Source organism: Pleurodeles waltl, chromosome 6, assembly GCF_031143425.1.
Source record: "Pleurodeles waltl isolate 20211129_DDA chromosome 6, aPleWal1.hap1.20221129, whole genome shotgun sequence".
Lineage (NCBI taxonomy): Eukaryota > Metazoa > Chordata > Amphibia > Caudata > Salamandridae > Pleurodeles > Pleurodeles waltl.
In genome coordinates, this window is record NC_090445.1 from 1720751361 (window position 1) to 1720772645 (window position 21285).

At 52.2% G+C, this 21285-nt stretch overlaps 1 protein-coding gene across 1 annotated transcript in view; it reads left to right on the top strand.

Annotated features, from left to right (window-relative positions):
• The first annotated feature begins 625 nt into the window (after positions 1 to 625).
• LOC138301447 (platelet binding protein GspB-like) overlaps positions 626 to 21285 on the top strand; it is a 65816-nt gene continuing 45156 nt past the window's right edge. Inside the window, exon 1 of the mRNA XM_069241947.1 lies at positions 626 to 749. Coding sequence (XP_069098048.1) covers positions 668 to 749 — 82 coding nt within the window. The 5' untranslated portion in view covers positions 626 to 667. The remainder of the gene's footprint in view (positions 750 to 21285) is intronic.

Genomic DNA, 21285 nt, shown 5'->3' on the forward strand with positions numbered 1-21285 from the left:
TATGAATAAATCAATAATATGAAAATGAAGACCTAACTCTAACTACCGAGTGGTGACGGCCACTGGGGAATAGATAGACAGATAGATAGATAGATAGATAGATAGATAGATAGATAGATAGATAGATAGATAGATAGATATTCTTATGAGTAAATAGGTGTCATTTTGTAGGCGCTGGAAGGATGAGAGACGAGTTTGCGCAGGCACATTGATCCTTTGAGGTATCCTTCCTGTAGCTCACTGAGTCCCCTGGAAGGCTCCTCTCCTCTTGGCAGCAGATCTGTCCAGCCCTGCCCCCTGGAGGGCCTGAGGGAGCAACGCCCACACATTCCTCCCTCCCTCCCCAGGTAGGACACCCTCCCGCCCAGCCCCCTCTCGGGGACACCCACCAGGCTCAGTAGGCGCTAGAAGTCCTGCCTGGCGCATGTCCCATCCCAGTCATGGGTGGAGTGAGGAAGGTGTGGAGTGATGCTGCCATCACTGGCGGGGTGGGGGCGCCCGAGAGCAGTGACGTGCGCCCGTCTGAGGATCCCTCGGAAGTCCCCTCGCACGGCGCGTCCTCGGATTGGACGTTTGGTGCCTGTGGCGTCATGCCTGGGCCATCAGGAGGGGGTATTTAGGGCGTTTGAGAGCCCCGCCCAGGACAGTCACTTCTAGCAGTCGAGGGATGCGGACACCGGGGTCCATGGGGGGGCGAGGGATGTGCGGCTGCCTCTGGGCCTTCATCCTGCTGGGGCTGCACGTCACAGGTGAGACAGAAGACTTATTGCATGTATTATCATTTATCATGAACATAATATCATCATATTTATTTATTATAAGATAATACTAATGATGATAACTAACATTAATAGTAATATTACTACTACTACTGAGTAATAATAATGACGATAATACCAATAATAAAAACGCATTACTACTGTTATTATTATTGCTGGTATTATTATTCTCATTATATTTTCCTGCTTGTTTTACCACCTTTTTGTGAGTGCTCTCAGTGCTAACACTGTGGGTACAAATACCAGGATGCATCAGAACGCATCGTAAATCCTGATAATACTTGACGTCATTCATAATGATGACATCACTCCGAACGGGGAGATATGATTTATCCGCGTGTGACGTCCGAGGACATAGCTCTCTGACGTCAGTGTGCCCACTTACACCTTCCTCTAACCTCAATCCTGTGGAGTCTGCTTAGACTTTCATCCTTTTGAAGTCGAGACCATGTAGCTCTTCAAGGTGGTAATAACAAAAGAAGTTCTTCGCAGCGCTACGGCTGATGATGTACCTGGTGTGTTAAACACGTCATTAACGTATCAGTCATGAACAGACGACTCCTATCACAAATATTTATTATGACAACCACTGTTGTTATCAATGTAATGGTGGCCGGGCTCTGTGGGGGCGTGGCTGCTGGACTGAGGGTGCCCAGTGAGGGGAGTGGCTGCTGGACTCAGGGGTGCCCAGTGAGGGGAGTGGCTGCTGGACTCAGGGGGGCAGAGTGAGGGGAGTGGCTGCTGGACTCAGGGGTGCACTGTGGACTCAGGGGGCACAGTGAGGGGAGTGGCTGCTGGACTCACGGGTGCACTGTGAGGGGCATGCCTGCTGGACTCAGTGAGGGGAGTGGCTGCTGGACTCAGGGTGCACTGTGAACTCAGGGTGCACAGTGAGGGGAGTGGCTGCTGGACTCAGGGGTGCCCAGTGAGGGGAGTGGCTGCTGGACTCAGGGTGCACTGTGTGGGGCATGCCTGCTGGACTCAGGGGGCACAGTGAGGGGAGTGGCTGCTGGACTCAGGGGTGCCCAGTGAGGGGAGTGGCTGCTGGACTCAGGGTGCACTGTGGACTCAGGGGGCACAGTGAGGGGAGTGGCTGCTGGACTCAGGGTGCACTGTGGACTCAGGGTGCACAGTGAGGGGAGTGGCTGCTGGACTCAGGGGTGCCCAGTGAGGGGAGTGGCTGCTGGACTCAGGGTGCACTGTGTGGGGCATGCCTGCTGGACTCAGGGGGCACAGTGAGGGGAGTGGCTGCTGGACTCACGGGTGCACTGTGGACTCGGGGTGCACTGTGAGGGGCGTGGCTGCTGGACTCAGGGGTGCACAGTGAAGGGAGTGGCTGCTGGACTCAGGGGTGCACTGTGGACTCAGGGGGGGCACTGTGAGGGGCGTGGCTGCTGGACTCAGGGGTGCACAGTGAGGGGAGTGGCTGCTAGGCTCAGGGGTGCACTGTGGACTCAGGGGTGCATTGTGATGGGTGTGGCTGCTGGACTAAGGTGTGCACTGTGGACTCAGTGGTGCACCTTGAGGGGTGTGGCTGCTAGACTCAGGGGTGCACTGTGGGGGGAGTGGCTGCTGGACTCAAGGGTGCATTGTAGACGCAGAGGTGCACCTTGAGGGGTGTGGCTGCTGGACTAAGGGGTGCACTGTGGACTCAGGGGTGCACCTTGAGGGGTGTGGCTGCTGGACTAAGGGGTGCACTGTGGACTCCGGGGTGCACCTTGAGGGGTGTTGCTGCTGGGTCTGTCATGGTGTCACATTTTACTCACACGGCGGACCTCGGACTTTCACTCCGCGGAGTTACATGAAAACTCTGTGAGATTCCACGGACTTCCACAACCGTTGGCCTGCTTTTGCTGATTTGAGCGCCGGGGAGCTCGTTCCATGCTGAAAAATCAGCACAAACTGCACCGCGCAGCCCACCAGAGGGCACTGCTGCGCGAGGTGATTTTTCAGCCACTCCAGTAGATTTTCTACTCGAGCAGCAGCTTTCTCACAGCGACTGTCCGCGCTGGAAAACGAGCCGGGAGCCCTCCCAGCACCTGATAATCATGCTAGGGGACGCCAGTTCTCGCTCACCAATTATCAGTTGGCAAGCTGCGCGTGAGAAGAAGCTCTGCCATGGTTGGCTGAACTTGGCTTGAACTCCGCATTGTTTGTGAACCTTATTTTCAAAGTTCTCCCGCCAAGAAGCCCCTTCCCCCAACCACTTCCTGCAGCCAGCACGGGGCTCCTAACTCCAGTAGTGGATGAATTCAGGGCAAGGGATGTCTCTGACACTGTGAGTGCACTGACTGTTACATGCAGGGTCTGGTGGAAGGGTCTCTGCAGCTGCAGGAAAACTGTCATGTTGCCCTTTGGGCAACCACCAATCCTAGCGACAGGGCCATATTTCAGGCCTTTGCAAAAGTCGAAATGCAGGAAAATGTCAACAAAAAGTAACAAGGCGGATATTCCGTAACGTAAGCTGCAGGAAGTAACTCCGTTTGTAATGAGCAGGTCTTGAGGTGAAATCCCTGCAAAGCCAGCTCAGACCTGCATCCTTCTGGGGTAGGTAGATCACTAGAGATAACAAGATAGCAGTACGTGGGGCCACATACTAAGCAAGCAGCCATCGCAGAGCAGGGATTACTGTATACGCATCTGTGTAAGATTAGTGTAATATGCACATCTGTGCAAGATTAGTGTAATATGCACATGTGTGCAAGATTAGTGTAATATACACGTGTGCAAGATTAGTGTAACATACATATCTGTGCGAGATTAGTGTAATATACACACCTGTGCAAGCTTAGTGTAATATACACATCTGTGCAGCCAGACCTGTGAAAGATTGGGGTAATATACACATCTGTGCAAGATTAGTGTAATATACACATCTGTGCAGCCAGACCTGTGAAAGATTGGGGTAATATACACATCTGTGCAAGATTAGTGTAATATACACATCTGTGCAGCCAGAGTTCTGAAATATTGGGGTAATATACACATCTGTGCAAGAATAGTGTAATATACACATCTGTGCATCCAGAGCTCTGAAATATTGGGATAATATACACATCTGTGCAGCCAGAGTTCTGAAATATTGGTGTAATATACACATCTGTGCAGCCAGAGGTCTGACATATTGGTGTAATATACACATCTGTGCAGCCAGACATACGAATGGTTGGTGTAATATACACATCTGTGCAGCCAGACATAAGAATGATTGGTGTAATATACACATCTGTGCAGCCAGACATAAGAATGATTGGTGTAATATACACATCTGTGCAGCCAGACATTAGAATGATTGGTGTAATATACACATCTGTGCAGCCAGAGTTCTGAAATATTGGAGTAATATACACATCTGTGCAGCCAGACATAAGAATGATTGGTGTAATATACGCATCCCGGCAGCCAGACATAAGAATGATTGGTGTAATATACACATCTGTGCAGCCAGACATAAGAATGATTGGTGTAATATACACATCTGTGCAGCCAGACATATAGAAGTTTAGTGTACTATGAAGATCCAAGCAACCAGAATGTGGGACATTGGGTTTTCGTTTGAGGGGTGGACCACATAAGTCACTGCATTGACTTGTGCTTTACCCTGGGTAAACTGTCACAAAACCAGTCAGGCCCATCTTAGGGACAATGTGTTAAGTATTTTTGCAGCACTCAAACATTCATAAAGTGAAAACACACTAGAAGGAAAATCCCACACCAAATTAGAAAAAAAGAGAACATTTTTAATAAATAATTTGGCACCAGCACAAAAATCCAACTAGTAGAACTGGAATTATGATTCTTGCAAGTTTTTAGTAAAATTTAGCATCTAAAAGCTCAAATCACCAACCACGGACATCTAGTTGTGCGAGACCAGGGCAAAGTCAAAAGTTATGGCTGAGTGCACTGGAGCTCAGTTCGGATACACAAGGAGAAGTTCTGCGGAGCAAGCAGCCAGTGGCGTCAGAGGAGGTGTCACTGTGGGGAGATACTGGATGAAGTTGTGGTGAAGATTTTTACTTCCAGACTAAGGGCCTCATTCTGAGGCCGGCGGGCTGCGGTCGCCGCCCGCCTGGCGGGAACCTCCAAATGGCTGCTCCGCGGTCAAAAGACCGCGGAGGCCATTCTGGCTTTCCCGCTGGGCTGGCGGGCGACCGCCAGAAGGCCGCCCGCCAGCCCAGCGGGAAACCGCTTCCCACGAGGAAGCCGGCTCCGAATGGAGCCGGCTGAGTGGGAAGTGTGCGACGGGTGCAGTTGCACCCGTCGCGAATTTCAGTGTCTGCTAAACAGACACTGAAATTCTTTGTGGGGCCCTCTTACGGGGGCCCCTGCAGTGCCCATGCCATTGGCATGGGCACTGAAGGGGCCCCCAGGGGGCCCACGACACCCCATACCGCCATCCTGGTCCTGCGGCAGAACCGCCAGGAACAGGATGGCGGTATGGGGTGTCAGAATCCCCATGGCGGCACAGCAAGCTGCGCCGCCATGGAGGATTCAGCAGGGCAGCGGAAAACCGGCGGGACACCGCCGGTTTTCCTGTTCTGACCGCGGCCATACCGCCGCAGTCAGAATGCCCTGCGGAGCACCGCCAGCCTGTTGGCGGTGCTCCCGCCGACCCTGGCCCCGGTGGTCCTTGACTGCCGGGGTCAGAATCACCCCCTAAATGCCTGATGTAGATTTCAGTGGATCGGGTACTCCGGCACGACAGTGACCGATATCCCATCCGTCAACATATAAATCTCATTATTTCCAGTGGGATTTATATTTAGACGTACAGGATATCTGTCACCGTTCTGTAACCCATCCACGGAAATCTAACTCGGATCCTTAGTCTTTTTTAGAGCTCAACAATCTTCAGCATGACGCAGTGGTAGGCTGTAGCTGTCGAGGGATCACGAGACTGGATCCCTTCCAAAGAGGAGCTGCTGAAAAGGATTTGCTGCTGTGGGGAGGAATGCAACAGGCGCTACCGTGAAATCAGGCTGATCGACTATGCACCTTGTGCAAATCGGCATATAGGTAGGCCCAAGTCTCCTGTCTGTTATCAGAACACCTTTTGGTGAATAAAATTGTCACATGGCTTAATTTTTTGGCTGTTTAGCCACCTTTAGTGCCACTTCCTAGGGTCTGGGTCTGGTGGGCACCACGTGAAGGGCAGTACTCACTTTAGGCAGGGTCCAGGTGCAGGGGTTTAAGTTGTTGGAGTGTTTTCTGTCCCTGAGACTCTGAACAGAAGGCCAGCCAACTAGCCCTAGGAGTCACTCAGGTAAACCTGGGATCAAGCAGATGGCAGGCCTCCAACAGCAGAGCAGTCCTCCGAGGGTGCAAGGCAGGCTCCAGGCAGCAGAGCAGTCCTCCGAGTGTGCAAGCCAGCCTCCGGGCAGCAGACCAGTCCCCTGAGGATGCAAGGCAGGCTTCAGGCAGCAGAGCAGCCCTCTGAGGGTGGAAGGCAGGCTTCAGGCAGCAGAGCAGTCCTCTGAGGGTGCAAGGCAGACTTCAGGCAGCAGAGCAGTCCTCTGAGGGTGCAAGGCAGGCTTCAGGCAGCAGAGCAGTCCTCCGAGGGTGCAAGGCAGGCCTCAAACAGCAGAGCAGTCCTCCGAGGGTGCAAGGCAGGCTTCAGGCAGCAGAGCAGTCCTCCGAGAGTGCAAGGCAGGCTCCAGGCAGCAGAGCAGTCCTCCGAGGGTGCAAGGCAGGCTCCAGGCAGCAGAGCAGTCCTCTGAGGGTGCAAGGCAGGCCTCAAACAGCAGAGCAGTCCTCCGAGGGTGCAAGGCAGGCTCCAGGCAGCAGAGCAGTCCTCCGAGGGTGCAAGGCAGGCTTCAGGCAGCAGAGCAGTCCTCCGATGGTGCAAGGCAGGCTTCAGGCAGCAGAGCAGTCCTCTGAGGGTGCAAGGCAGGCTTCAGGCAGCAGAGCAGTCCTGTGAGGGTGCAAGGCAGGCCTCAAACAGCAGGGCGGCCCTCCGAGGGTGCAAGGCAGGCTTCAGGCAGCAGAGCAGTCCTCCGAGGGTGCAAGGCAGGCTTCAGGCAGCAGGGCAGTCCTCCGAGGGTGCAAGGCAGGCCTCAAACAGCAGAGCAGTCCTCCGAGGGTGCAAGGCAGGCTTCAGGCAGCAGAGCAGTCCTCTGAGGGTGCAAGGCAGGCTTCAGGCAGCAGAACAGTCCTCCGAGGGTGCAAGGCAGGCTTCAGGCAGCAGAGCTGTCCTCTGAGGATGCAAGGCAGGCCTCAAACAGCAGAGCAGTCCTCCGAGGGTGCAAGGCAGGCTCCAGGCAGCAGAGCTGTCCTCCGAGGGTGCAAGGCAGGCTTCAGGCAGCAGAGCAGTCCTCTGATGGTGCAAGGCAGGCTTCAGGCAGCAGGGCAGTCCTCTGAGGGTGCAAGGCAGGCTTCAGGCAGCAGAGCAGTCCTCCGAGGGTGCAAGGCAGGCCTCAAACAGCAGAGCAGTCCTCCGAGGGTGCAAGGCAGGCTTCAGGCAGCAGAGCAGTCCTCCGAGGGTGCAAGGCAGGCCTCAAACAGCAGAGCAGTCCTCCGAGGGTGCAAGGCAGGCTTCAGGCAGCAGAGCAGTCCTCCGAGGGTGCAAGGCAGGCCTCAAACAGCAGAGCAGTCCTCCGAGGGTGCAAGGCAGGCTCCAGGCAGCAGGGCAGTCCTCCGAGAGTGCAAGGCAGGCTTCAGGCAGCAGAGCAGTCCTCCGATGGTGCAAGGCAGGCTTCAGGCAGCAGGGCAGTCCTCTGAGGGTGCAAGGCAGGCTTCAGGCAGCAGAGCAGTCCTCCGAGGGTGCAAGGCACGCTTCAGGCAGCAGAGCAGTCCTCTGAGGGTGCAAGGCAGGCCTCAAACAGCAGAGCAGTCCTCCGAGGGTGCAAGGCAGGCCTCAAACAGCAGAGCAGTCCTCCGAGGGTGCAAGGCAGGCTTCAGGCAGCAGAGCAGTCCTCTGAGGGTGCAAGGCAGGCCTCAAACAGCAGAGCAGTCCTCCGAGGGTGCAAGGCAGGCTCCAGGCAGCAGAGCTGTCCTCCGAGGGTGCAAGGCAGGCTTCAGGCAGCAGAGCAGTCCTCTGATGGTGCAAGGCAGGCTTCAGGCAGCAGGGCAGTCCTCTGAGGGTGCAAGGCAGGCTTCAGGCAGCAGAGCAGTCCTCTGAGGGTGCAAGGCAGGCTTCAGGCAGCAGAACAGTCCTCTGAGGGTGCAAGGCAGGCTTCAGGCAGCAGAGCAGTCCTCTGAGGGTGCAAGGCAGGCCTCAAACAGCAGGGCGGCCCTCCGAGGGTGCAAGGCAGGCTTCAGGCAGCAGAGCAGTCCTCCGAGGGTGCAAGGCAGGCTTCAGGCAGCAGGGCGGCCCTCCGAGGGTGCAAGGCAGGCCAGGCCTCCAACAGCAGAGCAGTCCTCTGAGGGTGCAAGGCAGGCTCCAGGCAGCAGGGAGGCCCTCCGAGGGTGCAAGGCAGGCTTCAGGCAGCAGAGCAGTCCTCCGAGGGTGCAAGGCAGGCTTCAGGCAGCAGGGCGGCCCTCCGAGGGTGCAAGGCAGGCCAGGCCTCCAACAGCAGAGCAGTCCTCTGAGGGTGCAAGGCAGGCTCCAGGCAGCAGGGAGGCCCTCCGAGGGTGCAAGGCAGGCTTCAGGCAGCAGAGCAGTCCTCCGAGGGTGCAAGGCAGGCTCCAGGCAGCAGGGCGGCCCTCCGAGGGTGCAAGGCAGGCCTCCAACTGCAGAGCAGTCCTCTGAGGGTGCAAGGCAGGCTCCAGGCAGCAGGGCGGCCCTCCGAGGGTGCAAGGCAGGCTTCAGGCAGCAGGGCGGCCCTCCGAGGGAGCAAGGCAGGCCTCAAACAGCAGAGCAGTCCTCCGAGGGTGCAAGGCAGGCTTCAGGCAGCAGAGCAGTCCTCTGAGGGTGCAAGGCAGGCTTCAGGCAGCAGAACAGTCCTCCGAGGGTGCAAGGCAGGCTTCAGGCAGCAGAGCAGTCCTCTTAGGGTGCAAGGCAGGCTTTCAGGCAGCAGAGCAGTCCTCTGAGGGTGCAAGGCAGGCTTTAGGCAGCAGGGCGGCCCTCCGAGGGTGCAAGGCAGGCCTCAAACAGCAGAGCAGTCCTCCGAGGGTGCAAGGCAGGCTTCAGGCAGCAGAGCAGTCCTCCGAGGGTGCAAGGCAGGCCTCAAACAGCAGAGCAGTCCTCCGAGGGTGCAAGGCAGGCTTTAGGCAGCAGAGCAGTCCTCTGAGGGTGCAAGGCAGGCTTCAGGCAGCAGGGCAATCCTCTGGTAGCAGCAGGGCGGTCCTCTCCTCTGAAGAACAAGACGGGCCTCATGCAGCAAGAAAGTCATCTGAAGAACAAGACTGCCCTTCTAGGCGTCCTCCGCAGGTCCATGATGGACTGAAGATAGGGTTTGTGGGTCCTATTTGTATCATTGGTGCCAGCTTTAAAGTGAGAGAAATTGCTAGAGATTACCCGCAACAGATGTTTGGTATTTTCTTCCTCCCTTCCCAGGCTCCAAGGGGCCTGGGGTAGCCAAAGGTTAATGTGAAGTTATTGTGAGTGTGCTGCAGCAGCCCCTTTGAAATTGAAGTACAGAAGGGAATAGCTCTGCCCCACACATCCTGTCAGGATAGCCTATCACGCTCTCACTGCTGCCATGCTTATCGCAGTCATGTGACCCAGGACACAGGCTTCAGGCACCAAATGGCTCGGAAAAGAAAACGCCAGCTTTCACAAAAGGGTATTGTCAGAATTGTGACTTAAAATTGGACTTTACTATTAAATATGACTTTTATTAACATTCTTTTGAGACCAAATATGACATGCCCACCTGTTCCCAAACAAAAGTTAGCACTTATTAAATTCAAGAAGTTAATCCAATGTTATCCTATGGGAGAGGTAGGTCTCACAATAATGAAAAATAACTTAATTTTTAAGTACCAGTATATGTGAAACTTAAAAGTACACTAGAACTGCATACATGCTGCAATGGTGAGAGACTGGTATGATATACACATCTGTGCAGCCAGACTTGTAAAAGATTGATATTAAATATCACCTGTTTATCCAGATTTGTGAAAGATTGGCATATTGAGCAGATCTAAGCACCGCACTTCTGAAAGATTGGCATAATGTTTTCTACACCTGGGCACATAGTTATTATTATTTTTCCTAAAGGTGCGCTTTTGAGCAAGGGCATTTCCTGTCTTGTGTTGCATAAAGGGGAGAGGGCAGAAATGCTTTGAGGCAAATTTATATACCTTTTGTGCTGGGTTTGCATCACAAAAGTGACATAAACCTGCGCAAAATGTTTTTTGTTAGATTTACTTTCCAGTGCAGAACTTGATTTACATTGAAAAGTTGACTAAAAGTAAAACAAAGTGCTGCTTTAAGTTACTCTGCATCAATGGGGTGTTACATGGGTGTTCCCATGAAACCACCAATGCTTTTTGATGCAAAACCCAATATACTATCATTGGCAGACAGGGTTTTGTGGCAAAAAATAATGCCACTTTTAAAGCAGGCATCAAAAGGAGAAATTCTTGTTTTTCTCCTTTCTTTTCCACCTTTGCGTGTGTGGTTTATTGTTCCATGTAGAAAGGGGCACCTTCCTGCGCAAAGAGAATCCTTGGTGGAGTACTCTTCTTTCTACACGTACTGCAGAATGCATCAGGTAGAGAAAGAGAAAACATGATCGGGGTTGCATACCTTTTTGGCAGAATCCCAAGTTTACTGACCTGAGTAAATATGGGATTGCATGACATTCCATGGATGGATGCACAGGAACCCCCTCGTTCCACTATGAAATGTAACGCAACAGAGCACAAGCCGTACATTTCTTTACAAAGTCATGCAATGCAGCTCAAATCACCCCTGCATTTGTTTGCTATGTCACCTTGTTTGACGCAAGGACAACGCAAATGCTTAATAAATCTGGGCCTTGATGTTTTTCTGCTCCCTGTCTGTAGTAGGCTTGCCTGGTGTGTGGTGGGTACCTATGGTACTTACACCTCATACCAGGTCCAGGTATCCTCTCAGTGAAGAGTAGGCAGTGTCTAGAAGCCAGGCTCTCTAGGGGTAGCTGTGGATGAGCAGCCAAGGCATATCGAGGAGACATGCAATGCTCATGCAATACCACTGTAGTCACACAGTGCTCGCACACATGAAAGAAAGCACTCAGTGTTACAAAAATAAAGGTACTTTATTACAGTAACAGTACCAAAACACTAGATAGGCAACACTCCAATAGGAGGTAAGTAACACACTAAGGGCCTCATTCTGACCCTGGCGGACGGCGGAGGCCGTCCGCCAGGGTACCGCCGCTGAATGACCGCACCCCGGTCAAAAGACCGCAGCGGCCATTCAGACATTTCCTCTGGGCCGGCGGGCGCTCTCCAAAAGAGCGCCCGCCGGCCCAGAGGAAATGCCCCTGCAACGAGGACGCCGGCTCAGAATTGAGCCGGCGTAGTTGCAGGGGTGCAACGGGGGAAGTTGCACCCGTCGCGTATTTCAGTGTCTGCTTAGCAGACACTGAAATACTTTGCGGGGCCCTCTTACGGGGGCCCCGCGGCACCCCCTACCGCCATCCTGTTCATGGCGGGTTTCCCGCCATGAACAGGATGGCGGTAGGGGGTGTCAGAATCCCCATGGCTGCGGAGCGCGCTCCGCAGCCATGGAGGATTCTGTAGGGCAGTGGTAAACCGGCGGGAGACCGCCGGTTTACCCTTTCTGACCGCGGCTGAACCGCCGCGGTCAGAATGCCCTCGGGAGCACCGCCAGCCTGTTGGCGGTGCTCCCGTGGTCGGTGACCCTGGCGGTCACCGGCCGCCAGGGTCAGAATGACCCCCTAAATATGTACACCAGTAATCAGAAATAGACATAAAAAGTGATGAAAACAGTGCAAATGCAGTTAGACAATAGTGACCAAAGGGGGAGCCCAAACCACATACTAAAAAAATGGAATGCGAACACACGGCCCGCAAACTAGGAAATTGGAAAGTGTAGAGGGGAGCTGGGGGTACTAGAAAACCCCAAAGGTAAGTACAACAGTGCCCCCTAGTGACCAGGAGGAAAGGAGTAAATTACTAGATTTTCCCCAAACCACCCAAAAGGAAGAAAATGAAGAAAATGCAACACCCAGACAAGGGTGCAAGAAATCAGCGGTGGATTCCTGAATAGGGAGACCTGTAGAGAGAGGGGACCAAGTCCAAGAGTCACAGTGGAGTCCGGGAGGAGTAGGAGCTACTACCCACCCAGCTGTGGATGCAGGAGTTGGTCGACGCTAGGACGAAGATTGACAGGAATGCAGCCTCGGAGCGGTGAAGAGTTCCTGGAGGATGCAGTTGACATCCCAAGCTGCATGGATGGTTTCAGTTGGTCAGTGGTGTGGAAAAGCCACCAACAAGCCTTTGCAAAGGCAGAAGGAACGGTGAAGCAAAAGTGGAGCTACCGGGGACCAGCAAGGTTCAGGAGGTCTCAACCCATGGAAAAAGCCCTAGGGGAACTCTCAGCAAGACAGAGAGTTAAAAGTAGAAGAGGCAGCCCCCACAGGAGACCCATTGGATGAGGAACCAGGAGTCGCAGAGGAGCCCACGCAGCACAACTGGAGAAGGGTCCCACGCTGCAGGAGAAGCACGCAGAGGGCTGTGCACTCCAGGAAGGGTTGCTGGGGGCTAGGGCTACATGGAGCCTGAAGGTCCCTTGGAGGAGATGCATACAAGCCTTGGCAGCTACAAGAGACGCTGTGCATGGGGGTTCTGTACTGCATGAGAAGGCAAGGGCTTACCTCCATCAAGGTTAGACAGCTGGCAGAGAGGACCAAGAGAACTACTCTGGACCACCACCCATGATGCAGGATCCACGCAGCTCATGATTAGAGGAGATCCATGCAACCAGTTGTTGTTGCACTTGGTGTCTGCAGAAGCAGGGGAGTGACTCCTTCCTTCTTGTGCAGACTGAAGACTTGCCACCCTCATAGGATGCACAGCCGGGAAAATGTTGCAGAAGCTGGAAGGAGCCGTGGAAACAATGTTGCAAGGAGAGTCTTCGTCATGGATGTAGATTGTCATATCCTGCAGGGTCCAGTCGCTGTTCCAGAGGCTAGAAGTCAAAGTAGAGGTTGCAGGGAAGTCCTGCTGGAATCTTGCAAGCCACCCAAGAGAGAGTCCCTAAATAGACCTAAAATGGGGATTGTCACCTAGCCAAGTGACCACCTGTCCTAGGGTGAATTCCTGCAGTCTTTGTCCAATCAAGGACTCTTCTTTTGTACCCTCTTCTGGGTTGGCTAGTGCTCCTGTCCGTCCTGGATCTTCTTTCGACTTCTAGACTTGGTCCCCTTCTTTTGCAGGTCTTCAGGTCCAGGAATCCAGCAGTTGTTGTTTGCAGACTTGGTTGGTTACAGCAATATTCCATGTCACAAGGTGTAGTGTGTCTAATTACTTACCTTATTTTGTTGTCTAGTGTATATATTGTGTATAATACTTACCCCCAGAAGGAGTATTGCCTCTAAGATATTTTTGGTACTGTGTCACCCAAATAAATACCTTTATTTTTGGTAACTCTGAGTATTGTGATTCTTATGATATAGTGCTATATGATATAAGTGGTATAGTAGGAGCTTTGCATGGCTCCTAGTTCAGCCTAAGCTGCTCTGCTATAGCTACCTCTATCAGCCTAAGCTGCTAGAACACCCCTAATCTACTAATAAGGGGTAACTGAACCTGGCACAAGGTATAAGTACCAAAGGTACCCACCACAAACCAGGCCAGCCTCCTACAACTGGGATCCAGCTAACCAGAACCCCAGTGATTGTTCTTTCTCCTCCAAAGTCAGTTACTGTGGTACCTTTTTACACCCTACAATTGGCATACTGGTGTACCCCTGTAAGTCCCTTGTACATGGTACTCAGGTACCCAGGGCATTGGTAAACCAGTGGATCCCTATGAGCTGCAGTATTATGCCAGCTGGGCTGCCCAGACCCCAGGAGGGCAGAACCCTGTCTGTGGGTTGGCAGCAGCGGTAGCTGCAGAGAAAACCCCAGAGAGCTGGTTTGGCAGTACCAGGGGTCCATGCTGGAGCCCCGGGGATGCGTGGGATTGCCACCCCAGCACCAGATTTGGCATAGGGGCACAATACCATGATCTTAGTCATGTTACATGGCCATATTCGGAGTTACCATTGTGAAGCTACAAATAGATATTGACCTATATATAGGTCACACGTGCAATGGTGGCCCCGCACTCACAAAGTCTGGGCAAATTGCCCTGAACTATGTGGTGGCACTTTGGCTAGTGCAAGGGTGTCCTCACACTTAGGGCCAGATGTAGGTAGCCAAAAATTTGCGAGTCGGAATTTGCGAGTCTTTGCGACTCGCAATTTCCGACTTGCAAACAGGTATCCAACAAGAAGAAGCGACTTCATTTGCGACTCGCAAATGAAGTCGCACCACAGATTGCAAGTCTGCTGTTTGCGAGGTCGCTTTTTGCGACCTCGCTAAAAACGAACACGCAAATTGCGAGTGGGTGTCGCAAATTGCTACTGTGCTGCAAATTGCATGCAGGTGCAGCAGAACACTCTGGAAAACACTTCCTGCCTCTTGATGATGATATCACAGCCAGGAAGTTTAAATACACCTGGGAGGAGGGAGGACCACACCCATTTCCAACTGCTGAACAACCACCAGGAGGAACAGCAGCAAGAATGGAGGACTCTGGCAGGAAGAGGAAACTCAAATTCTCAGAGAAGGAACTGGATGTGCTGACAGATGAATGCTGCCAGCACCATGACTAACTCTTTGGAAGGGCTTCCCTCAGTGTGCCAGAGTCTGACAAAAGGAGGATTTGGACTGACATCCAGGAGAAGGTGAATACAATCGGGGTGAGCCACAGGAGCATAGATGAACTGAAAAAGAGATGGTATGACCTGCGCTCAGGACCAAGGAGAGGGTGGCAGAGCGCCTCCGGGAGATGAGGGGCACAGGAGGAGGCCCATCCACCGTCCCACCACCCACACCCATGGAGGAACGAGTGCAACAGACCCTGGAGGCAGAGGCAGTGTCCGGAATAGGAGAGCTGGACACGTCAGCGCCAGGACCATCAACCAGTGAGTACCATGAAACATGCATGTACACCCATATCTGCCATACCCCCACCCACCCAGTACACAGCAGCATGCACAACCAAATGAGCTCCATTTCAGTGTAGCAACCACCAGAATGGTGCATTATGGGCAATGTAGTCCAGTAGGCAGCTGATAGGCAACAGTTTATTAGGAAGCATACAACAGATGTTAGATACTGACAGTGTGTTCCCTATGTCCCACAGGTCTCCCACAAGACATCTCCACCAGCCAGTCCGTCCACGGTGCAGAGGTCAGCCAACAGGCAGCACAAGACCCAGGAGCAGCCACCACATGGCCCTGCACCACCCGACCACAGTCCCCTCCAGCTGCACCATTGGACATTGTGGAGATTGACCCAGCACCCGGTCCCAGCCACAGTGCCAGCCAACAGGACCCTGATGCTCCACCGCATCGCAGACGACGTGTCCATGTCCTTGCAGTGTCCCAGGGAGATGTAGGGGACTCCTCCATGTCCGCCGCCGAGGCAGCTCTCATCAGAGGTCAGCGCCTGCAAACAAGGCAGATGACAGTGATATCAGGGGCCATGCAGCGAATGGAGAGAAATTTCACAACAGGGCTGGCACAGGTCCACACAGATTTCCAAAACCTGAACAGTCATGTGGGTGACCTTGCACTCCATCAGGCAACTAGTGACTGAACTTGTTACAGAGAGAGAGAGTGCAAGGCGCTGTGAACGCCAACTCATCCACCGTTTGGACCGCATGGCTGCCTAATCGTCCGCCTGGCTGTGAACACAACAGGGCTGTCACGCCGGACAGTCAGTCTACAAGTAGACATGGGCCACTTTGCAGGCGATGTGGCTCGTGGCCTTGGACGGATAAGCCACGCTGTGGACATGATGGAGGCAAGACAGGTGGCTAGGGGCACGGCAGACACACCCCAAGATAGTGAGGAGGGCTCCACCGTCAGTAGTGCATCTGCCACGGACACCAGGGTATTGAGGAGTGGCCGTGCACGTCAGGGATCTGCAGACACTCCAAGGACTAGCCATGCTGGGCGTCCCAGGCGGAGGAGTTGAGCTACGCACTCATGGACAATTGAGGCGCATGAGGTTAATGTGTCCTCAGAGCAGGTAGACATTTACAGCCCCTGACCAACAGTTCTGTTCTATAGTTAATTGATTCACTTAATAAAAGTTCTTGTTTGTTCCACTTCACACCTGGGCTCTTTGTGTGTGACATTCGTGTGTGTGGTGACAGGTAGCAAATACCTTCCAAAGTATTGGTTTGCAATGTGGTCCCGTCTCTGTCTGCCTTGATTTGCAATGCTTCTATACCCATGACGGCGATGTGGTAGCTCTTGCTTGTCATCCTCCAAATCTGGGTCTTCTGGGGTGAGATGTAGCCCACGTCTGGTGGCAATGTTGTGTAGGATTGCGCATGCGCCAACGATCTTGAATGCTGTTTCTGGGGCATACTGGAGCTCACATCCACTTCTGTGGAGGCATCGGAATCTTGCCTTTAACAGTCCAAAGGTCCTCTCTATGACATTTCTGGTCTGCCGATGTGCACTGTTGTATCGCCTCTAATTCTCATTGCTGGGTGTTAGGTATGGGGTAAGTATCCATGGTCGTAGCGCATCTGCACTGTCACCTGTTTGGCAAAAATAAGCAATGTTAGCAGGGCATGGTTGGTTTCCACATTGACCTGTGTGCATGTCTTCTAGGTGTCTTCAGCAATACCTAATAGATATCCGTCTCCAAATTCCCCATGTTCTATGCGTTGGTGTATCCCACTGTGCCTGAAAATGTAAGAGTCGTGTATACTCCCTGGAAATTTGGCTACCATGTCAGTGATGACATAATGGGCGTCACATACCACCTGGATGTTCAGTGAGTGGGTACACTTCCGGTTGCGGAACAGATATTCCAGATTTGCAGGAGGACATATTTGTATATGTGTCCCGTCTACACGCCCTATGACATGGGGGAAGTTGGCAATTCTGTAGAATTCCAACTTGGTGCTGTTGATTTCTGCCTCATTCCTGGGTAGGTATATGTATCTGGACATGTGTATGAGTATGGCATCTAGGAATGCTCTGAAGAACTGTGAGAGTGAACTTTGGGATACCCCACCTGCCACAGCAATGACCCCCTGATAGCTACCCGAGGCCAAGAGGTGCAGTGAGCATAGCACTTGCACATGCGTAGGGATGGCGCAGCTGCGCACAGTCTGGCGTTGAAGCTGCGGATTGAGTAGATCTATTAAATCTAGTATAGCTGCACTGCTGAGTCTGTATTTCTCATATATCTCCTCCTCTGTTGGAAAAGTGTCAGCCTGGTTCTGTATATCCTCTCCTGTCTCTCGCTCCTCCTCCTCCTCGCTGTGCAGCATGGGCTCTTCTCCTCATTCCTATCACATATATCTCCGCCATCTTGAGTAACCCAGGTGCCTTCTGGGTCTCCTTTTGTACTTTGGTTCTGGTGACCACCTGCTCTGAGTTAGTGGTAATTTGGGTGTGCAAAATGGGCTTTTTGCGGCTAGTAGCAATTTGCAAGTGGCTATATCATATGGTTTGCGACTCGCAAATTGCGACTTCCTATTTACGGGTCGCACTATGGGGTCGCAACTTTTGCGAGTCGGTATTGGCTCGCGTCGCTATTTGCGATTCGGAAATTGGGTTTTTGCATCCCATTTCCGATTTTGCGGGTTTGCAAATAGCGATTCGGGCCATTTGCGACTCGCAAAATTTTGCTACATCTGGCCCTTAGTAACTTTGCACTTGACCTTCACTAAGTGAAGGTTAGACATATAGGTGACTTATAAGTTACTTAAGTGCAGTGTAAAATGGCTGTGAAATAACGTGGACGTTATTTCACTCAGGCTGCAGTGGCAGGCCTGTGTAAGAATTGTCAGAGCTCCCTATGGGTGGCAAAAGAAATGCTGCAGCCCTTACGGATCTCCTGGAACCCCAATACCCTGGGCACCAAGGTACCATATACTAGGGAATTATAAGGGGGGTCCAGTGTGCCAATTAGAATTGGTGAAAATGGTCACTAGCCTATAATGACCATTTTAAAGGTAGAGAGAGCATAAGCACTGAGGCTCTGGTTAGCTGAACCTCAGTGACACAGTTAGTCACTACACAAGTACACACATTCAGGCCACTAACTATGAGCACTGGGGTCCTGGCTAGCAGGATCCCAGTGAGACAGGCAAAAACAAACTTACATACATGTAAAAATGGGGGTAACATGCCAGGCAAGATGGTACTTTCCTACACATACACACACACACACACATACATATATATAAATAGTGTGCACGTACCTCTAGTTGGGGAGATGGCCTATAAGTATTCTACTGTAATAAAGTGCCTTTAAGTTTGTAACCCTGTGTGGTTCCTCTTTCATGTATACGTTACTGTGTGACTTGTGGTATTGCAAGTGCTTTACACACCTCATAGATAAGCCTCGGCTGCTCACCACAGCTACTCCTAGAAAGCCCTGGGTTCCTAGGCCTTGTTACTAACTAATAAGGGGTTGCCTGGAGCTGGTATAAGGTGTAAACACCCTAGCTGTCCACCACACGCCAGGTCAACTTTCTACATAGGTGGTGTAGCAGTGGGATAAGATACTTGCAAATTCCTCACCAGTAACTTTCCTCAGGAAAGCCCACTACTAGTCCATAGGGTACACTACACTTAGTATGTAGGACTACTAGACTCCTAGCTGAGGTAAGTTGGTGTCTGACATAGCCCCTTCTCTAAACTCTCTTAGGAAGCCAAGTTACTTGGAGTAGGGAGGTGCGCACACACAGTACTCTAGGGAAATGTACTTAGTGGAAGACACAGCCCAAGCCTCAGACTCTGGGTTTGAGAGCCTAGCCTCACCTTTCAGGATTTAGGGGAAATATGTGCTTTCAGGAAGCTAAAGGCGGGGAGAAATTCCAACAAGATTCTCCTCTTAGGATTACTCCTTCCGGCTAATAGTCAGAGCACTGAGGAGCAGGAGGTAGAGACCGACCCCCCAGTCCTACAAAGGGAGGGTCATGAAGAAACTGGGGAACACACCAGTCCTGCAGCTAGCACTCATGGGAGTGAGAAGGGGGACACGCATGTAGGTCCACTTTTACTCCCGGGGTTGGTGCAAAGTGTCTCCAAGAGGAGAGACAGGTCCTCCTCATCAGTCCACACCCATGTCTCATCAGTATCTGATGGGACCCACCACTCTGACTTGGGGCAGAATCCCTAGAGGGGAAACTCAGCAAACTGAGATTAGAAGAGGCCAAACCGAGGCTGCAGCAGCAACAGTTACCCTGGATAGGGAGGTCCTGGCAGTAAAAAGGGAAAGACAGAGCTTGGCAGCAACAACGTTAGGGACTCCAGGGTTAGGGACTCCAGGGTTAGGGACTCCAGGGTTAGGGACTCCAGGGTTAGGGAGGGCTCCTATGACTCCAGGATCCTAAGTAAGATTGTCCCACCTTACAAGGCTGGGGATGGTATCCACAAGTGGTTCACTGCCTTGGAGAGGGCCTGTAAAGTTCAGAGCATCCCTCAAAGACAGTGGGCAGCCATCTTGTGGCTTTTCTTTTCTGACAAAGGCAGATGCAAACACCTCACTGTCATAGAAGAGGATGCAAATAACTATCGAGCACTCAAGATTGCACTCCTTTTTGGTCTTGGCGTAACCACAGAGGAATATAGAATCAAATTCAGGGAGCCTTGGAAGGAGTCCTCCCAGGATTGGGTTGGATTTGTGGACTGCTCTGTCAAGTGCCTGGAAGGCTTGTTACATGGCAGCAGTGTGCATGATTCAGGGCTTATGCAATCTGCTTGTGAGAGAGCACATCCTTAATAACTGCACATCTGATAGACTCCATCAATTCCTGGTGAACTCAGATCTGACCACTGCCCAAGAATTGGGTAAGATAGCAGACAAATGGGTTTGTACAACAGCCTCCTTTATTCTGAGGCATGGGGCTCCAAACCTGGTGCCATGAGGAGGTTGGTCATTCCTCAGACGTTTAGGGAGTTCTTCTTGACTTTAGGCCATGACATTTCCCTTGCAGGCCATTTGGGGCAAAGTCAGACTTGTCCCTCACTTTCACGGGCACCATATGTCAGACGACACTAAGGAGTTTTTTCGCTCTTGTGTCACCTGTCAAGCCAGTGGTAAGACTGGTAGCACTACAAAGACCCCCTTAACCCCCTTAATTCCACTTCCAGTGGTTGGGGTACCCTTTGAGAGGGCTGGGGTGGATATGTTTGCCCCCCCTGGAATCTCCAACTGCCTCTGGGAACAGGTCTCAACTGGTGGTTGTGGACCATGCCACCACATACCCAAATGCAATTCCCCTTAGGACCACTATAGCTCCTACAGTGGCCAAGACCCTCCTATGGTTTATACAGATGAAAGATGAAAATCCCAAACCTTTGAGGTGGTCCATATTCCTACAGGGAATGGACGATATAGTGGAACATAGACCCGGGAGTGACCACTCCAATGCAGATGGACTCTCCAGATATTTCCACTTAGACAATGGAGACACATCTGGACAAGGTTGCCTTCTTGTCTTTCATTTGTTGGGTGGGGGGGTTATGTAGAAACGTACCCTCTTTTTGGCATAGTTACCCCCATTTTTTGCCTGATGTCAGTGTGTTTTGACTGTGTTCACTGGGATCCTGCTAAGCAGGACCCAGTGATTGTGCTCTCTTCCTCTAAATGTGGTTGCTTAGGACCTAGCACACCCTCAATTGGCATAATGATGCCCCCTATAAGTCCAATGTAGATCATACTTAGGTACCCAGGGCATTGGGGCACCAGGGGTTTCCCATGGGCTGCGGCATGTATTGTGCCACCTATAGGAGCCCATGCAAAATATGTTTGCAAGCTTGGCATTGCAGCCCACATGAATAGGTGCATGCACCCTTTCACTGCAGGTCACTGCACCAGGTCACTATAAGTCACCCCTATGGCAGGCCCTCCTAGCCCAGAGGGCAGGGTGCAGTTACCTGTGTATGATGGCACCCCTGCATGAGCAGAGGTGCCCCTACTAACTCAAAACCCAATTACACTGGACTTCTGAAAAAACATTTTACCTGTGTACTGGACACAGGTCACTACCTAGTTTAGTTTAATAGGCACTGCCAGGCAAATCCCTAGAGCGGTCAGTATACTTCAACAGGCACTGCGAGACATGTCTCTGGTAGGGTGACTGCAAGTCAACGGACACTGTCATATCTCTGGAGGTTTGTGAGCTGGCATGTCATGCTGAGATTAGTTGAATAGGCACTGCCAGGCATGTCCCGAGTGGTGTCTATATAAGTCAACTGACACTGCGAGACATGTCGCTAGAGGGGTCTCTGTCTGTCAACGGGCAGTGCGAGACATGTCGCTAGAGGGGTCCCTGTAAGTCAACGGGCACTGCAAGACATATCCCTAGAAGGATCTCTGTAAGTTAACTGGCACTGCGAGACATGTCCCTAGTGGGGTTTCTGTAAGTC